The 18,126-nt window shown below is 33.5% G+C and overlaps 1 protein-coding gene across 1 annotated transcript in view; it reads right to left on the reverse strand.

The window, feature by feature from the left end:
* The window catches only part of GNAT3 (G protein subunit alpha transducin 3), a 54,621-nt gene extending 38,663 nt beyond the window's left edge, over positions 1 to 15,958 (reverse strand). Inside the window, exon 1 of the mRNA XM_055301191.1 lies at positions 15,841 to 15,958. Coding sequence (XP_055157166.1) covers positions 15,841 to 15,958 — 118 coding nt within the window. The remainder of the gene's footprint in view (positions 1 to 15,840) is intronic.
* Between the last annotated feature and the right edge of the window lie 2,168 nt (positions 15,959 to 18,126).

Genomic DNA, 18,126 nt, shown 5'->3' on the forward strand with positions numbered 1-18,126 from the left:
TTTTGGTCTTTGCATTTATGTTTCTGTTGAGAGAGATTGCTGTGTCACCATCTGTTAATTTTTGTGTGTGTGTGTTAATTTTTTTTTTAAGATTTAATTTATTTACTCATGAGAGACACAGAGACAGAGGCAGAGACACAGGCAGAGAGAGAAACAGATTCCATGCAGGGAGTTCAATGTGGGACTTGATCCTGGGACTCCAGTATCATCCTGGGCTGAAGGCAGGCATTCAACCACTGAGCCACCAGACTTCCCTACCATCTGTTAAATTTTGTTGTCAAGGTTATCAAATAATGTATTTGTATCAAAGTATGTATTTCTTGGGATGTCTGGGCAGCTCAGTGGTTGAGTGTGGTCTGCCTTCAGCTCAGGATGTGATCCCAGGGTCCTGGGATCGAGTCCCACATAAGGTTCCTCATGGGCAGCCTGTTTCTCCCTCTGCCTGTGTCTCTGCCTCTCTCTCTCTCTGTGTCTTTCATGAATAAATAAAGTCTTAAAAATATGTATTTCTTTGTGAAATTTGTAAATGATTTGTTCATGAGATTATTGGTAGAATTTACTTATAAAATCATACTGAATTTGTAGTTAAATTTATACATTTTTTGCCAAATAATAAACAATATCTCAGTGTACACTTATTTTTTCCCAAATATTTTATTCTAATAATCTTAAAACCTGCAAGAGTTTGAGAAAATAGTCCATTGGAAATCTATATTTTTAAATTGATGTATAGTTAACATACAGATTTATATTAGTTTTAGGTGTAGAACATATTGATTCAATAATTCTGTACATTATTAAATTGTATATATTGAATATATAATAAATGCTCACCAAAATAGGTACAAGCACCATCTGTCACCATACAATGTTATTACCATAGTATTGGCTATATTCCCTGTGCTGTCCATTTCATCTCTGTGACTTATTTAGTTTATAACTGGAAGTTTGTGAACCTCTTTATCTGTTTCTCCCATCCTACCAACCCACTGCTCCTCTGGCAACCACCAATTCTCTATATTTAAGAGTCTGCTTGGTTTTTGTTTGCTCTTTTTTTTTTTTAGATTCCACATATGAGTGAGATCATATGGTATGGCTCTTCCACTGTCTGACTTGTTTCACTTAACATGATACTTTTAAGTCCACTCATGGTGCAGATGGCAAGAATTCATTCTTTTTTTTTATGTTTATTAGATAGTCCATTGTATTTACATCTTCTTTATCCATTATCTATTGATAGACACTTGGGTTGCTTCTGTATATTGCCTATTGTAAATAATGCTGCTAAATAATGCTGCAATAAATAGAAGGGGGCATACGTCTTTCCAAATTAGTGCTTTCATTTTCTCTGGGTAAACATCCAGTAGTGAAATTACTGGGTCATACAACATTTCTATTTTTATTTTTTTTTGAAGAAACTCTATGCTGTCATCCATAGTGGCTGCATTTACATTACACCAATTTACATTCTCACCGGCAATGCATGCTATGTGTGTTCCCTTCCCCACATCCTTGTCAACCCTTGTAATTTCTTGTCTTTTAATACTAGACTTTCTGACTGGTGTGAGGTGATAGGTCACCACGGTTTTGATTTGCATTTCCTTGCATCCCATAGTTTTGAGTTGCATCACTAATGATGATTAGTGACATTGAGCATCTTTTAACATGTCTGTTGGCCATCTGTAGGTCTTTGGAAAAAATGTCTATTCAGGTTCTTTGTCCATTTTTTAATTGGATGATTGTGATGATTTACTGTTGAGTTATATAAGGTCTTTATACATTTTGGATATTAACCCCTTATCAGAGATAACATCTGCAACTATCTTCTCTTATTCACTAGTTCACTAGGTTGCCTTTTTTTGTTGTTGATGGCTTCATTTGCTGTGCAAAAAAATATATATATATGTATTTTTATTATGTATAAATTTATATACATATATAATATATATATTATATTTTGTTGTAGTCCCAGTAGTTTAATTTTGCTTTTCTTTCCCTTGCTTAAGGATATATTTCCATAAATAAAGTGCTAAGAGTGATGTCCAAAAGATTACTGCCTTTTTCAGGAGTTTTATGATTTCAGGTCTCACATTTAGATCTTTAATGCATTTTGAGTTTATTTTTGTATATGGTGTAAAATAAGTGGTCTAGTTCCTTTTCTTTCTTTCTTTCTTTCTTTCTTTCTTTCTTTCTTTCTTTCTTTCTTTTTTTGTTTTTTGCATGTAACTCTTCACTTTTCCCAGTACCATTTATTGAAAAAGCTGTCTTTTCCCCATTGTAGATTATTGCCTCCTTTGTCATAGGTTAATTGATCATATAGGTGTAGGTTTATTTCATGGCTGTCTATCCTGTTCCATTTACCTATGTGTCCATTTTTCTGCCAGTATCATACTGTTTTGAATCTAAAGCTCAATAGTATATCATGAAATCTGGGATTGTGATGCCTCCAGCTTTATTCTTTCTCAAAATTGCTTTCATTATTTAGGGTCTTTGTGATTTCATACAAATTTTAGGACAATTTATTCTAGTTCTGTGAAAAATATTATTCGTATTCTAATAGGAATAATTTTGAATCTGTAGATTGCTTTGGGTTGTATGGGCATTTTAATGGCATTAACTCTTTCAATGCATATGTGTGGTACAGCTTTCCGCTGGTTTGTGTTGTCTTTAATTTCTTTGATCAATATTGTATAGTTTTCAGAGTATAGGTTTCTCACTTCCTTGGTGAAATTTATTCCTAGGTATTTTAATCTTTTTGCTGCAATTGTAAATGAGATTTAAAAAATTCTCTTTCTGCTACTTCATTATTAGTGTATAGAAAGGTAACCGTTTTTGTTTATTAATTTTGTATCCTGCAAATTTACTGAATTTATTTATCAGTTCCAGTAATATTTTTGGTGGAGTCTTTTGGGTTTTCTATATATAGTAACATGTCATGGGCAAATAGTACATTTTACTTCTTCCTTACCAATTTGGATGCCTTTTATTTCTTTTTCTTGTCTGATTGCTATGCCCAGAACACCAGTACTGTGTTGACTAAAAGTAGTGAAGTGGATATCTTTATCTTGTTCTTTTTTTTAAAGATATTTATTTATTTATTCATGAGAGAGAGAGAGAGAGAGAGAGACAGGCAGAGACAGGCAGAAGGGGAAGCAGGCTCCATGCAGGGAGCCAGATGTGGGACTCGATCCTGGGACTCCAGGATCATGTCCTGAGCCAAAGGCAGATGCTCAACTGCTGAGCCACCCAGGGATCTGTTTATCTTGTTCTTGATCTTAGAGGAAAAGTTTTTAGTTATTCACCATTAGTATGTTCCCTCTAAGCCCACTTTGCTGAAAGTTTTTATCATGAATGGATATTATATTTTGTCAAGAGCTTTTTCAGATGATCATATGTTTTTTATCCTTTCTCTTATTAATCTGATGTATCTCATTTATTTTATGAATATTGAACCACCCTTGCATTCCTGGAATAAATTCCACTTGACTGTGGTGAATGATTCTTTTAATGTATTCTAGACTTCAATTTAATATTTTTTGAGGATTTTTACATGTAAGTTCATCAGAGATATTGGGCTGTAGTTCTTTATTTTTTCCTTTTTTTTCTTTTTCCTTCTTTTTCTTCTTTCTTTCATTCTTTCCTTCCTTCCTTCCTTCTTTTTTTTTTTTTTGTGGCATCTTTTTCTGGTCTTGGTATTAGACTATGCTGATCTCATGGAAGGAATTTGGAAATTTTCCTTCCTCTTCTATTTATTGGACTAGATTGAGAAGAATAGATATTAACTCTAAATGTTTGATAGAATTTACCTTTGAAGGCATCTGATCCTAGACTTTTGTTTGTTAGTTTTGAATACTAATAAATTTCATTACTAGTAATTATTCTGTTAAAGTTTTCTATTTCTTCCTGATTCAATTTTGGAAGTCATATAGTCTGTGAATTTATTTAGTTCTTCCAGATTACTCAATTTGTTTTTATGTTTTCTTATAATCTTATTTTTTAATTCTTCATATTTCTTCAATATTGATTATTTTTTCTCTTCCTTTCTTTCTGATTTTGAGTTCTCTGTTTTTTTCTTAATGAGTCTGGCTAAAAACTTATCATTTTTGTTTATCTTCTCAAAGAACCAGCTCTTGGTTTCATTGATCTTTTCCATTGTGTGTGTGTGTTTGTGTGTCTATGTCATTTATTTCTGCTCTAATCTGTACATTTTTCTTCCTTGTAATAGCTTTGGGTTTTGTTCATTCCTTTTCTATGTCCTTTAGGTGTAAGGTTAGATGGTTTTATTTGAGAGTTTTCTTGTTTCTTGAGATATGTTTGTATCACTATAAACTTCATTCTTAGAACTGCTCTCCTTGTATCTCAAAGATTTGGGGTTATTTTGTTTCCATTTTTATTTGTCTCCATGTTTTTTTTTAATTTTCATTTTATTTCTTAGTTGACATATTCACTGTTTAGTAGCATGTTGTTTAGCTTCCATTTATTCCTGTGTTTTACAGATTTTTTCTTGTAATTGATTTCTACTTCCATACTATTGTGGTAAAAAAAAAAAAAAAGTTGCTTGGTATCATTTCAGTCTTCTCAAATTTTTTGATAGTTATTTTGTAGCCTAACATTGTGATCTGTCTTGGAGAATGTTCCATATGCATTTGAAAATAATGTGTATTCTGCTGGTATTTTTATGTAATAATCTGGTTATATCTGTTAAATTTATCTTGTTTAGTGTGTCATTCAAAGCCACTGTTTCCTTTTTTATTTTCTACTGGATGTTCTATCCTTTGATGTAAGGTGCCATTAAAGTCCTCTAGTCTATTGTGTTACTGTCAACTTCCCCTTTTATGTCTATTAATATTTGCTTTGCACTTAGGTACTCCTGTGTTGGGTGTAAATTAAAGTAATTATTGGTAGGAAAGTACGTATTGCCATTTTGGTAATTGTTTTCTGGTTGTTATTGTAGTCCTTCTCTGTTCCTTTCTTCTCTTGCCCTCTTCCCTTTTGATTTGATGACTTTCTTTAAATGTTATGTTTTAATTCCTTTCTCATTATTTTTTGTGTATCTGTTACAGATTTTTTATTTGTGTGATTACCTTTAGGTTCCTATATAACATCTTACATGTAGAGCAATCTATATTAAGTTAGAAGTCATTAAGTAAAAAAAAAAAAAAAAAACATGAAATTTTCTCTCCCCCTTGATGTTTTATGTATATAAAGCCAAACTTATCTTTTATTTTCTGTATCCATTGACTAATTTTTTGTAGATATAATTGACTTTATGCTTTTGTGTTTTAATCTTCACACTGGCTTTATAAGTGATTGTTCCATTACCTTTACTGTGTGTTTACTTTTACCTGTGAAATCTTTTTCCTTTCATAATTTTCATCTAGCTATGGCCTTTTATTTCCACTCAAAGAATTTTCTTTAACATTACTTGTAAGACTGATTTAGTGGTGATGAACGCCTATAACTTTTGTTCATCTGGGAGGCTTTTTATCTCTCCTATTCCAAATGATAACCTTGCTGGGTATAGTATTCTTGGTTGCAGGTTTTCACCTTTCAGTACTTTGAATATATCATGCCACTCTCTTCTGGTCTCCAATGTTTCTGCTGAAAAATCAGCAAAGAGCCTTATGGAGTTGTCCTTGTATATAACATTTTTCTTTTGTTCTAGCTGCTTTTAAAATTCTCTCTTTATCATTACTTGTTGCTATTTCAATTATTATGTGTCTTGACATGGACCTCCTTGGGTTAATTTTGTTAAGGACTTTCTGTGCTTTCTGGTCCTGGATGTCTGTTCCCTTCCTGAGATGTTATTACTCTTGGTGATGTCACTGAGTTCCCTTAACCCATTCCCATTTTTTACTCTTTTTGCTATTCAGCTTGCTTGCTTTCCACTACTCTCATCTACATTGCTGATTTGTTCTTCTGCATCTTCCAATCTGCTATTGATTCCCTCTATAGTATTTTTTATTTTAGTTATTGAATGCCCCATCTCTGATTGGTTCTTTTTTATATTTTGTATCTTTGTGAAAGCTCTTACTGTGTTTGTCCACTATTCTCAAGTCCAGTGAGTATCTTTATGACAGTTACTTTGAATTCTCTATCAGACATACTGTTTATCTTTGTTCCATTTAGTTTTTTTTTTTTTTGCTGTGATTTTGTCTATTTTTTCATTTGAGATATATTTCTCTGTCTCATTTTGTCTCACTCTATGTTTACTTCTAGGCAATAAGGAGGTCAGCTACATCTCCTGGTCTTCAATATAGTGGTCTTGTGTAGAAGAGGTCCTGTGGTGCTCTGTAGTGCAGTGCCCCCCTGGTGACCAGAACCAGATGATCCAAAGTTGTCTTCTGTGTGGCTGCATGTGCCCTACTGTTGTCACTAGGTTGCTCTTGTCTTCTGCCCATCCAGCTGCAATGCGTTGGGTGCAGACACACCTAGTGTTAGGGCTTGCTCCCTGTGCAGCCCCCTATGAAGCTTGGATGCAGGAATTATGAGTGTGCTAGTGTATGGGGTTATCTTCCCTTCTCCCTAAAACAGGAATTATTTTGGAATGGCGCTGATCTCTGCTTGCAGGGTGTGTGTGTGGGTTCTTTAAGGGCAGGGGCTCAGTTTTCTATTGCCTTTTGGCTCTCGCAGAGTTAAGCCCACTGATTTTTAAAGTAATCAGAATTAAACCCCACTGATTGTAAAATCTCTCAAATTTAAGCCCCACTGATTTTCAAAGCCAGAATTTATGGAAACTTGTCCTTGCAGTGTGAAAACCAGTTCCTGGGGTGCCCAGGGTGCAATTTAATACTCTTGCTTTGCTGCACTTGTGTTGTCCCTCCTGTCTGTGGTTAGTCTCACTGGAAGTTTGGTTCCCAACTGCATCTCTACCCCTCATGCCCTTTGCAATGTGGACTCCTCTCTTCAATTAACTGTGGAAAAGTCTGTTGGGCCAGTCTTCAGGTCATTGTCAGGGTTAGTTGCATATGTGCAGCTGTTATCTCAGTGTGTCCAAGGAACAAGGTGAGCTGAGCATACTCCTACTCTACCATCTTCCCTGTACTCCCTTAAAAACCTGTATTTTGGGGATCCCTGGGTGGTGCGGCGATTTAGCGCCTGCCTTTGGCCCAGGGTGCAATCCTGGAGACCCGGGATTGAATCCCACGTTGGGCTCCCTGCGTGGAGCCTGCTTCTCCCTCTGCCTGTGTCGCTGCCTCTCTCTCTCTCTCTCTCTCTCTCTCTCTCTCTCTCTCTCTGTGTGACTATCATAAATAAATAAAAATTAAAAAAAAGAAAAAAACCGAAAAAAACTGTATTTTATACCCTTTACCAATTATTAATATTTTGTCATGTTTGCTTTCTTTTATATATATGTATATATATATGAAATAATGTTTTATATATATATGTATACTTGCATGTATTTAATATACCTTTGAAAGTGGACACTTTACCCATAAATACTTCAGAACACATAATAATAAGGTCACTTTTTCCCTATAAAATCATAATACTAGTTTCATGCTTGAGAGAATTTATATTAATCCAAAATGTGATCTAATATATAGTCTATATTCAAGTTTATCTGATTGTTCCAAAAAAATGTTTTTCATGCTTTTTATATTTCTTGGATCCAAGATCCAGTCTACGTTTATATATTGCCTCTGATTGTTAGACTATTCAAATTTGTTTAATTTAGAATATTCCCCTTTTCATATTGTTTTTATTTTGTTTTCATGGCATTAGCAGTTTTCTAAAGTCTAGGGTAATTTCTTATATAATGTCCAGTGTTTTATATTTATCTGATTAGATCCAATATAAATATTTTAGCATAAATATGATATAAATAATACTCTATGTTTTACATCACAGCAGTAAGAATATGGTGTAAGCTGTATTTCTATGACTGTTAGTATGTCCAAATACCAATTTCTGTGATAGAGTATTAATAAGCATCACAAATCTGTAAAATACTTTATGAGACAAACTAAGCATGTTTCATTTGTGTGAAATATTATGGCTATGTACTATCTTTTCTAATGAAATTTTATTTAAGTACTTCCAATTTTATACTTATTTTTAAAATGCAGTATTTAAAAGATCATATGAGGTATTCTGGATTTTGAGAAGTATTTTAAAAATATATCATCTTTCTTATCTTATTACTATAAACTTTAGGCTGAAAAAAGAAGAAACTAAAATACAGAATTATGTGATTTTCCCCACACAGTCCTGTTTTACTTAGAAATGGATGATAGATATATCTAAGTGTTCAGTAATTGTGGAACAGGCATGTACATATCTCTTGTATAATAAAGTTTCCCAAAAAAAACCCTTTCTTAACTACATGGCTATTTTATGCACATTTGATAATTGGGCAAAGGAAAACAAAGGATTAAATATATTAGATCTCCAATGCTCACTTGAGTTGTCCCTCATAATTTCGAGACCAATATATTCATCTATTTGATAGATATATTCATTTGGTTATGCTATAAACATCACACATTTGAGTGTTCTAAATTATTTTTTCCTTCATATCTTCTGCAGTGTAAACTGTCTTGCATTTCATGTACTAATAAAATGATCACTATATTCAATTCTACTTTTAATCATTCTTCTCACTTAAAATCCATATGCAGTCACCTACTATGTTCTTTTGACCTTGTCTCTGAATGTTCCTCAAATCTTACTTCCATACTTGTAATTTCCACTTTAATTTACAATCTCAAAAGAACTTGCATAGCAGTGACAGTTTCCTAGTTGGCCTACCTACCTCAATCATTCTCATAAAACCTTTGTCTCACAGTGTAGCCAGGAAGGTTTTTGATGCCCCTCCCCCCAATCCAAATGTTATTCTCACTTATATTCTGAAAACCTATCAATATCTTCCAATTGAATTAAACAAGCTCTATATGGATGACATATGGCTTTTTTCTAGCTCTGTTTCCACATACCAAATGTAAGGCTATGCTTTAGACACTATGAAGCTTACAGAAATATTTTAGATTCCAATTCTGTCATTCTTCCATACATATATCATGCTTGTAGGCATTCCTGTACTAAGCCATAGGAATTCAATGAAGAACAAAACCTGACATATTGTTTGTTGTCATAGACCTTATAATGCAGATAAACATTTAAAACTTACACAGATAAAAATAAAAGGCTTTGCTTTCTTATAATTTGTGATCTTAGAAACTGAATTAACTTCTTAAGTTCTTGTTTTCTTATCTGTATAATGAAAATAATATCTATTTCATAGGGGTGTTTTTGTAGATAGCAAGCAGTGCAAAAAAGAAATATGAGATCCATTCTATCAAAGATAGAGATAAAACGCAACTTTGCCACAATGGGGAAAGAATGATCACAAAGGAATTAAAGGAGATTGAAATACAGAGCTAAAAGGAAAAAAATATAATTGGGAGCTTCATAAAATAAAGATTAAGGATAAATTGGCAGCAAGATCAGACTGAAAATTAATTTTCTGGGTCTCCTAAAGTGCAATCAGTTCACTGATAAATAACAGAAGTTTGCAAATATGAGTCAAGACAATGGACAAAAAGAAAGATATTAGTGTCGTTCTTCCAGAGGAGATAGTTCTGATGTGAGGTCCCCAAGAGACAGTACAGATTTCAGAACACAAAGATCCAAGGACAAACCTGGACAGGTGAAACCCCTGAAGAATGGGGGAGAAGAAGCGGAGTTCATTAAAGGGAGAGGTGATGGATATAAAACACCAGAGGGTATTGCAATATTACACGATACGTAAAGAAGAGATGCAAAGTTACTGAGGTCTGAGTTTTGTGAATTGGGGTTTATCAGGGCTCTATGAGAGAGAACATTTTAGTAGAGATTAAATTGCAATTAGCTAAAACAGAATGTATATGGTAAGAAAACAGAAGCAGTGAGCAAACACTATGAGAAGTATGTTTAAAAAGATACCTATGAAAAAAAATAATAAAAATAAAAATAAAAAGATACCTATGTAAGGTAAACTCAAGGAGATAGAGTCCAGAATGTTTTTAGGCTAAAGAAGAGAAATACTTCTATGTACGGAGAGTAAGGAGCTAGTAAAGAAGACTTTTGAAAATGCAAAAAAAGATAAAACAATTTTATAAACCAAAATTCTTAAGATATAGCAAAGGATAAAATTTGTAACACAGTGGCTGAAATTAGGTTTAAACTGAAAATAGTGCAGTGAGATTTGCAGCTGATGATTGATCACTATCTAGTACATAGGTGTTGATCTCAGGTAAGGTGGAGGGGAGTTCTAGAGGAACATGATATTGGGAATGCAGGAACAGCTGCCCTTTGGAGGACTGTAGTAGAAAACTAGGACGGAGTAAAATAATTGTTGGTCCAGCTAACATTAAAAACAGAAAATTCAAAAAAAAAAAAAAAAGAACCCAGAAAATTGTCAGCCAGGAAACAGAAAATGATAGCATTTTATTCTTCCACACCTGGGAATGAGGGAAATTAAGGGGATGCTTGAGTCAGGGTTAGATCAGCACTAAGAGCTGAAAAGATGTTCAATAGCATCACTTTGGCGGAAATTGGTTGGCTTCAGCGTATTAGATCAATGGTGAACAGAGAATCTTGAGGAATTCTGAAGGGCTGAGGGTATGAATGTCAATGATTAAGGGAACAGGATATTTCAGAATTGTCTGAGGAACACAGCTAAAAAGGCTGATTCCGATTAAAGGGGGCAGGAAAGTATATGAAATTAAAGAAATAACTCAGCAAGTGTCAAAAAGAATGAGAGATTGTAAAATGCTGGTCAGAGACTGAAACTTTCAGATAACTTAAAAAAGGAACAATTTTAAGTAGCATACCTATTCTATTTAAATATAAAATACTGAGGCAGGAATGAAAGCTGGGACATCTGCTTTATTTTTATTATTATTTTAAAGATTTTTGTTTATTCATTTGAGAGAAAATACAAGCAGGGGGAGGGTAGAGGGATGGGGGAGACAGCCTACCGCCTGAGCAGGGAGCCTGATGTGGGACTCGATCCCAGGACCCTGGGATCATGACCTGAGCTGAAGGCAGATGCTTAACCAGGCACGCCCGTGCACCTGCTTTAAAGCATCAGGATCTAATAAACAGAATGGGTGTTTTCCCACATCTTGATGGGTCTCGCCCTCAGTTTCACCTTGAATCAATGCAACTTCTATAGGTTCAAGTTTACCGTGATAGATTTACACATCAGTACTTGGAGAAAACTTAAGATACACAGATGGATTCTGAGTTTGAGTATAAGATTTTAACTTGGAGGTATATTATATGTGAAATCTATCTTGGAGACATCATGCTCTCAAATGTTCACCACGCTCCTACCTCTGTGACAGTTTGGAGGGGCAAAAAACTTTTTGTTGGCTTCTCATGGTGCTTATGTAAATGTTTTTAAAATTACAGTATTGCTTGCTCTTGAATCAATAATGCAGAGTTTGAATGAGAAAAAAAGTGAACACAAAAATGTTCTGCAATATTGTTAGAGAGGTTCTGTTAAATTAGAGTTAACAAGAGCCATTTTCAGAGCATTTAATTTCATTTACACTACTGTAATAAATGGTTTGCATCTTTTATGTGAGAGACTTGAGTCTATGGATAAGATGTGCTAATTAAGATAAATAAACATCCAAATATATCCAAAACATTTGTCTAAGTACTCTGTCTATTGGAAAAAGGGACATTATATAGAGCTATTTAATACTCCCATCTGCCAAATAAATACAACATTATAAATATTTGGCTTTCCTTTTAGAGCTTTCAAATTGTTATGGTGCAAATAGTTCACTGTATTTTGGAGAAAATTTGAAACTCTCCAAGTAGACTTTTTCTGTCTGTTTTCTCTTCACTTTACTGAAAAGCAATTTTAAACATTTGTACTAAATATATTTGTTCATCCACAGGATTGGATATCTTTAGAAAGATAGAATAAAATTATTTTATAATATTTTAAACAAAAATACATTAATAGAGCAAGGAAAGGACAGCTTTAATTTGAATAATCAAAACAAATAATTGAAAACATTATTTAGGAATATGTCTTACATGTTGCTCACTTATCAGTAGTGATCAGAAAGAAATTTATTGGTTAATCCTAAAGTAATTATCCCAGGGGTCTATTTGTCTGATGACACCCATGGATAGGCATTGACTCTTGGTGTAATAGAAATTCAAAATAAAATTTCTTAAACTTGATGAATTTATAATCTAGCCTGTGACTCTTTCCTGAACACCCCCACTTTCCTGAACACTATCACACTCATATTTAGAGATACTTTTAAAAATAAAAATAAAGACCTACTTAAAAAAAAAGAATAAAAATGAGAACTTTGATTTAATCTGAGTTTGTATCCTCTTTTCTCTTAGGTATACATAAACGGAAAACAAAAGGAAGAAAAATTGTATACATTTATTGACATTCAATTTATTTCAATTTTGCAAATATGTTACACAACAGAAATCATATTTGCAATTTATAAAGTACTTTCGCAACCACCATTTCTCTAAGGTTATGTGGTTAGCCCTAGGTAACTCAGAGATGCAAAAAAAGCATAACGTAATGAAAGTATGAAGTCAACTTTTTATCTCAAATGACTTAAAAACACATTGTACTCTATTTGTTTTGAATTCTCTTCACTCTGCAGGTGGATAAACCTATTCAGCCAATTCTGTTGTGCAGATTTAGTTTTACCAATTATTTTGTAACAAGTTTTTAGACTGTCAGAATTAAAATAATTCTCCCACTATCATACTAGAAAAATGATACACTTTCCAAAATATCCATATGTTGAGTAAGTGGGACCATTTGAAAAGTTTGAAAGTGTTGATTACCTAAGTAAATATAAACACACTTAAAGGAGATATTTTTTTTTATCTTTGGACCCTTTTTAAGTTCATGTTTCTAAGAGTCAGATGATTGCAGTAATATTTTTAAACAATAAAGTTCGAATGGCACAATTTTAAAAATTGTGAGATGTTTACAATATAGCAGATAGAAAAATAAAGAATAGAAGGGCCAAGATCTAAAAGAAAACTAATGATGAACAGTCCAGAATAGTGCTGGAAATCACTGGCTAAAAGCTAATTATAATATCATAATTACAAATTGTAGAATGAATGTGACAGTGTCAAATATGAAGAGAAAACAAAACTAATTTTTCTTTATACTTCCCATTAAGCTCTGAGTCTACAGGAGTACAAAAGAAATTAAGGGAAAATATAAAGAGAAGCGACATAGAAAGAATGGAAATGATCCACACTGATTTTGCAATTAAATGACAGGTATTTCTTTTGAATAGAAATAAAATTTAATCAAATATTTATAAATTAAGTCTTTAAAAATAACTAAGAATTCTCCAAAAGAGAACATGTTATTCAATAAAATTTGTTCTTCTAATTAAAATGTAGTCTTTCTGGGGCATCTTTATAGTTTTTTTTTTTTTTAAGCACATGACGTTACTGTTCTAATAGTAATTTTCAAATGTGCCAGGGACGTCTGAGTCATCTCCAATGTTTCCTAGAAGACTGCTTTTTGCTAAGGAAAAAGATTTGGCATCTCTTTTGTAATTTGACTAAATGTCTGAAAGGCATAATAAAGAGGGAACCTGTCTGCAAGGTGATCCTTTATTTGTAGAATAGCAATTAGATAGCTCTTTAACTTCAGTGAAATCTTGTGTCCAATAATAATACCAAATGGTACAACTACTTTACAGCACATGTTAAATTTGGTGAGTTGTGTTATGTGTTTAAGCGCCCAGAATTTATTAGATAAGAGGATCAACGTAAAGAATGAATTCTGTCAAAAATAATTTTCTACTTGAATCTTTTCAAAAATTGAGGTATAGTCAGGATCTGATCACTACTGAGGCTTAACTGGTTAGTCCCACATGACACAAAACATTGATAAACTTTAAACCTGTTGTTTGGACTGCTCTCGGCTCTCGTGAATAAGAATCGTTGTTTCAGTGTTGGGAAAAATTAAGTAGATTTCATTTCTGAAGGGATTTGAGGGTAGGATGGGGAGGTTTTAGGTTAGTTCTACCAGATTTCTTAGGTCTTAATGAGGCCATGTTGCATATTAAAAATTACTGTTTAGAGAATTTGAGTTCAAGAAAAAAAATGAGGATCAAAGCAGAGTTGTTACAAAACTTTGTTGTTTTGAACTTGACAATTGAATGATCATACATAATACTCAGAGTCCAGAAAGGAAAACTTAGACAGATATTTGGAGTAGACTGGAAGAGGAAGACTTGAGAATCAGATTCACTTGTGTAAATAAGGAGTTCAGTGCACATATCATAAGAACCAAATAAATCCACGCATGGTGCATGGTAACTTTGGAACTGTATTTGTGAAATCATGATGGTCTTGGGAGAGTAAGAGGTAAAATAATGTTGCTTACTACTCTTTTAGCTCTCTGGTACTAAAAGTTATCATCTCTTCTTGCTCTATCTCAACCGCTTTAATCTAAAAATTACTGGCATATTGAGAATATGTCTGTTCTTTTGAAATTTAATTCAAACATAGGAATTTTTAAACATATTTTGTCATTACTATTATACCACTGTTCTTAGTATTGGAGGGACACTGAATGCATTTGTAGGAATGTTTGTCTTTCCCTCTCACCTTTTGTTTGCTTTTTCTATGTCCACATTACTTTTACTCATGATCAAAGCCTCAGAGAGCACTCTGGAGTGTGGTGCTTTCATAAGAGTTGGCCCCAACATCTTTCTAAGTTACCAACCCTTAGTTAGTAACTTGCAAGTGCTGTGGACAAGTGCATAGCCACAGAACTTGTGCATAAAGGGAGAGAACATTCTCTTTTCTTTGAGGAGCAAGTGCTGGGAATCCCACAGTTGGTTTCTGAGACACTCTTGCCACTGGGAGCAAATTAGACTCAGTAAGGGAGGCACTTAAAAAAATGAGGGCATTTCATGTGAAAGATACACGATTCTGAAATAAAATGAAGTCTTTCTGTGTATACTAAACAGGAGGAACACACAACTGATTGAAGTTCTTGTTTTGATCTCTTTAAATAGGTCTTGATTTTTATTTCGAAAACATATTTATCTTGACGTGACTACTACATGTTAGAATTTTTATGTCGAGAATAATATTCAGCATATAGATTTTCCTTCAGTTCATTAAACATTTGTTGAATTTAGAGTCGTAGTAAAACATTGTTCTGAGTTTTAAAAGGATAAAAAGATATAAGGAACATAATTCCTGACCTGACTCAATATATAGATATCCTAAAAGTCTTTAAATGGAATATTTTGCAAGTATACAGGCAATGTCACAGACAGTATTCAGAAGCCTGAACAATGTTATTACTATAAATTACCTTATCATTCATTACTCTCTAAATAACTTGAGACTAGTTGGTTTTCACAGCATAAGTAATTAAATACCATATTAAATTTGATATCAAACAACTGAACATATTTCTCTTCAAAGTAACATCACACTTTACAACTTATAATTAAAGGATTGTTTTCGGTATTAAATAACCAATATTCAGAAAATGATTAGGGTGTGATAAAATAAAAAAAATGTATATGAGTTTTCTTTTAATAATAGGCAATTGTATTATTGGCAAAGGAATTGAATCATCTCATAAATAGTTGTTTCTCTGCTTAAGCAAAAAAAAAAAAAAAAAAAAAGTAAAATACCAAACAAACAAAATATTTATAGAGTGCAGATAAAGTCTATTTAAGTTTCCAGACACATATTCATAATAAATCTCCCATCTGGTAATATACCTGAAATTAAAATTGGAGGAATGGAAATGCATCATACGTGTAAAAAAATTGGAGTTTTGAAAACAAAAGGAAAAGACAATGTTACCTAATAACAGCAACTTTACAGTTCTTGCATCTCGCTCAGCATCTTCCTGAAGCTTTTTCTCCAGTTCTTTTGATCTTTTGGCTGACTCCTTGCTCTCTGAACTGATTCCGCTTCCCATCTTGTGGTGTTAGATACTTGCCAGTTTATTTGCCCAAACTTTTTCAAACATCCAGCACAGCTCTGACTTGGATGAGGGATGCCAGAAGCAGTGGTCTGTGGAGGTTCCTAACAGCCCACTCCCTCACTCTGAGATTCTGCTTTGACTAAGGAGATGCTTTCTGAGCTGTCACATGATCAAAGCGTAAAGCCATAGGACACCATGGTTGTATGGCTGGAAGCAAAAGAGGAAATTCATTATGCTTTCAAATTAAATGGCCACTAATGGCACATCTTCAAAAGCTTGCTCAGCTTCCTTAAAGAATAGGGTATAATAATGTAGAACATGGTCAAAATCTATACACTAGAGATAATATGCAATCAATAGTGCAATCTGAACATTTCTCACTATTAGATAATATTTATTTATTTATTTTTTAATTTAATTTAATTTTATTTATTTATGATAGGCACACAGTGAGAGAGAGAGAGAGGCAGAGACATAGGCAGAGGGAGAAGCAGGCTCCATGCAACGGGAGCCTGATGTGGGATTCGATCCCGGGTCTCCAGGATCGCGCCCTGGGCCAAAGGCAGGCGCTAAACCGCTGCGCCACCCAGGGATCCCTAGATAATATTTATTGCTGTGATGTAAAGTTCTTACTAATCAACAAGCTTGTATCTTCAGATGTTTGAGTTTTCAAATTCTTCACAACCATTCCAGTATCACTATCAGAATATTTATATTGAATCATCCGAATTTACAGTCTTGTGTATTTAGATTATCACTAAAAATTATTGGGAATCTCTTTGTATTAACTAGAAAACATGTTTTTTAGAAAAAAGAAACACATAAATGTAGTTCTTATATTTATACTTATTAATGTATTGCCACAGACAGAATTCAACACATACTTTTAAATTATTGATTTTCATCTCATAGGATTCATCTCTATAAATTGAGATTTTACTGCTTGTGAGAAAGCCAATCCATCAACATTACTCTAGGGCCCACTTGGTGTAGACACTGGACTGTGTTCAATTTAGGCAGTGCATTAACTCTTTGGGGCCATTAAGCAACAGCTGTTGTGCTGGAAGCACTTTTATTGATTTGGTACCATGAAAATACAAAACAATGTTCTTTGAAATGGTAAGTAATTTGGTTCTTCCTGAAAAGTAAGAACAGTAAATATATCTAAATATGTTCCCTGCCTTTCAACTATCCTAATAGATATCATGCACTTGAAGACCTGCAAGGTAGAGGGCAAAGATTATGTTGTACAACTTTTTGTTTATATGAGGCATAAAAAAGCACTTATTAGGTAGATGAGATATTTCATAAACAGGGTTGGCTACCGGTGGCACCAGGCAAATCTTTCAATGAATATTTCGGGATCTGTGAATGTGCCCCGACCAGGAAATGCTGGACTATCGTCAATCCATCCACATGGCAGTGCTGTTCTTCTTTTGAGATCTTCTGCAAAGACCGAACAGGTGGGGTTTTGCATATTCATAAAGCAAGGAAATGTTAGGCTTCCAAATCAAATACATATTCCTAATTTGTTTACTTTTTCACATAAAATATTAGGCTGCAGATATATAAGCATAGTCAAAACTTCTGGATTTCATCTCTCCAAAGCCATGTTATGATAGTATAAAGATGTGGAAAGGTAGGTACGCAAGGGTTTGTGCAAATCATGTGGTATAGCTTTTACAATGCAAAAGGCCTGTCCCAAAGGAACAAGATTTGCACTGCTTCATTTATTTAACCTCATCCATGAACACGGAGCTCACTCTGACAGCAATGCAAAATAAAAACGTTAAAATAAATTTGTTTTTGCCTATTGTTTTTATATCAAAATCATATATATTGAGTACCTTGAATATACAGGATTTTTGCATATTTCATAACAGTTATGAACTACAAGACTTCATAAAATTTGCATTCAAGTAAATATACCCCACATACCTGGGCTTTGTAAAGATAAGCATTTTACTCAGCCTTCCTAAGTAGGTTATTAAACTGACCAACTCTTTCAGGGCTGTGTACAGTTTTCTGCACTATATAAAATTACAAACTTCTACTTTTCTGTGTATCCCAGAATGGTTAGTCATCAACTTTAAGACTATTGTATGATTTCTTTCAGCAGTGATTTAAATAAGCTTGATACACAATTCAAGATGTGTCTATAT

The sequence above is a fragment of the Nyctereutes procyonoides genome, unplaced genomic scaffold, assembly GCF_905146905.1.
Source record: "Nyctereutes procyonoides isolate TBG_1078 unplaced genomic scaffold, NYPRO_anot_genome, whole genome shotgun sequence".
Lineage (NCBI taxonomy): Eukaryota > Metazoa > Chordata > Mammalia > Carnivora > Canidae > Nyctereutes > Nyctereutes procyonoides.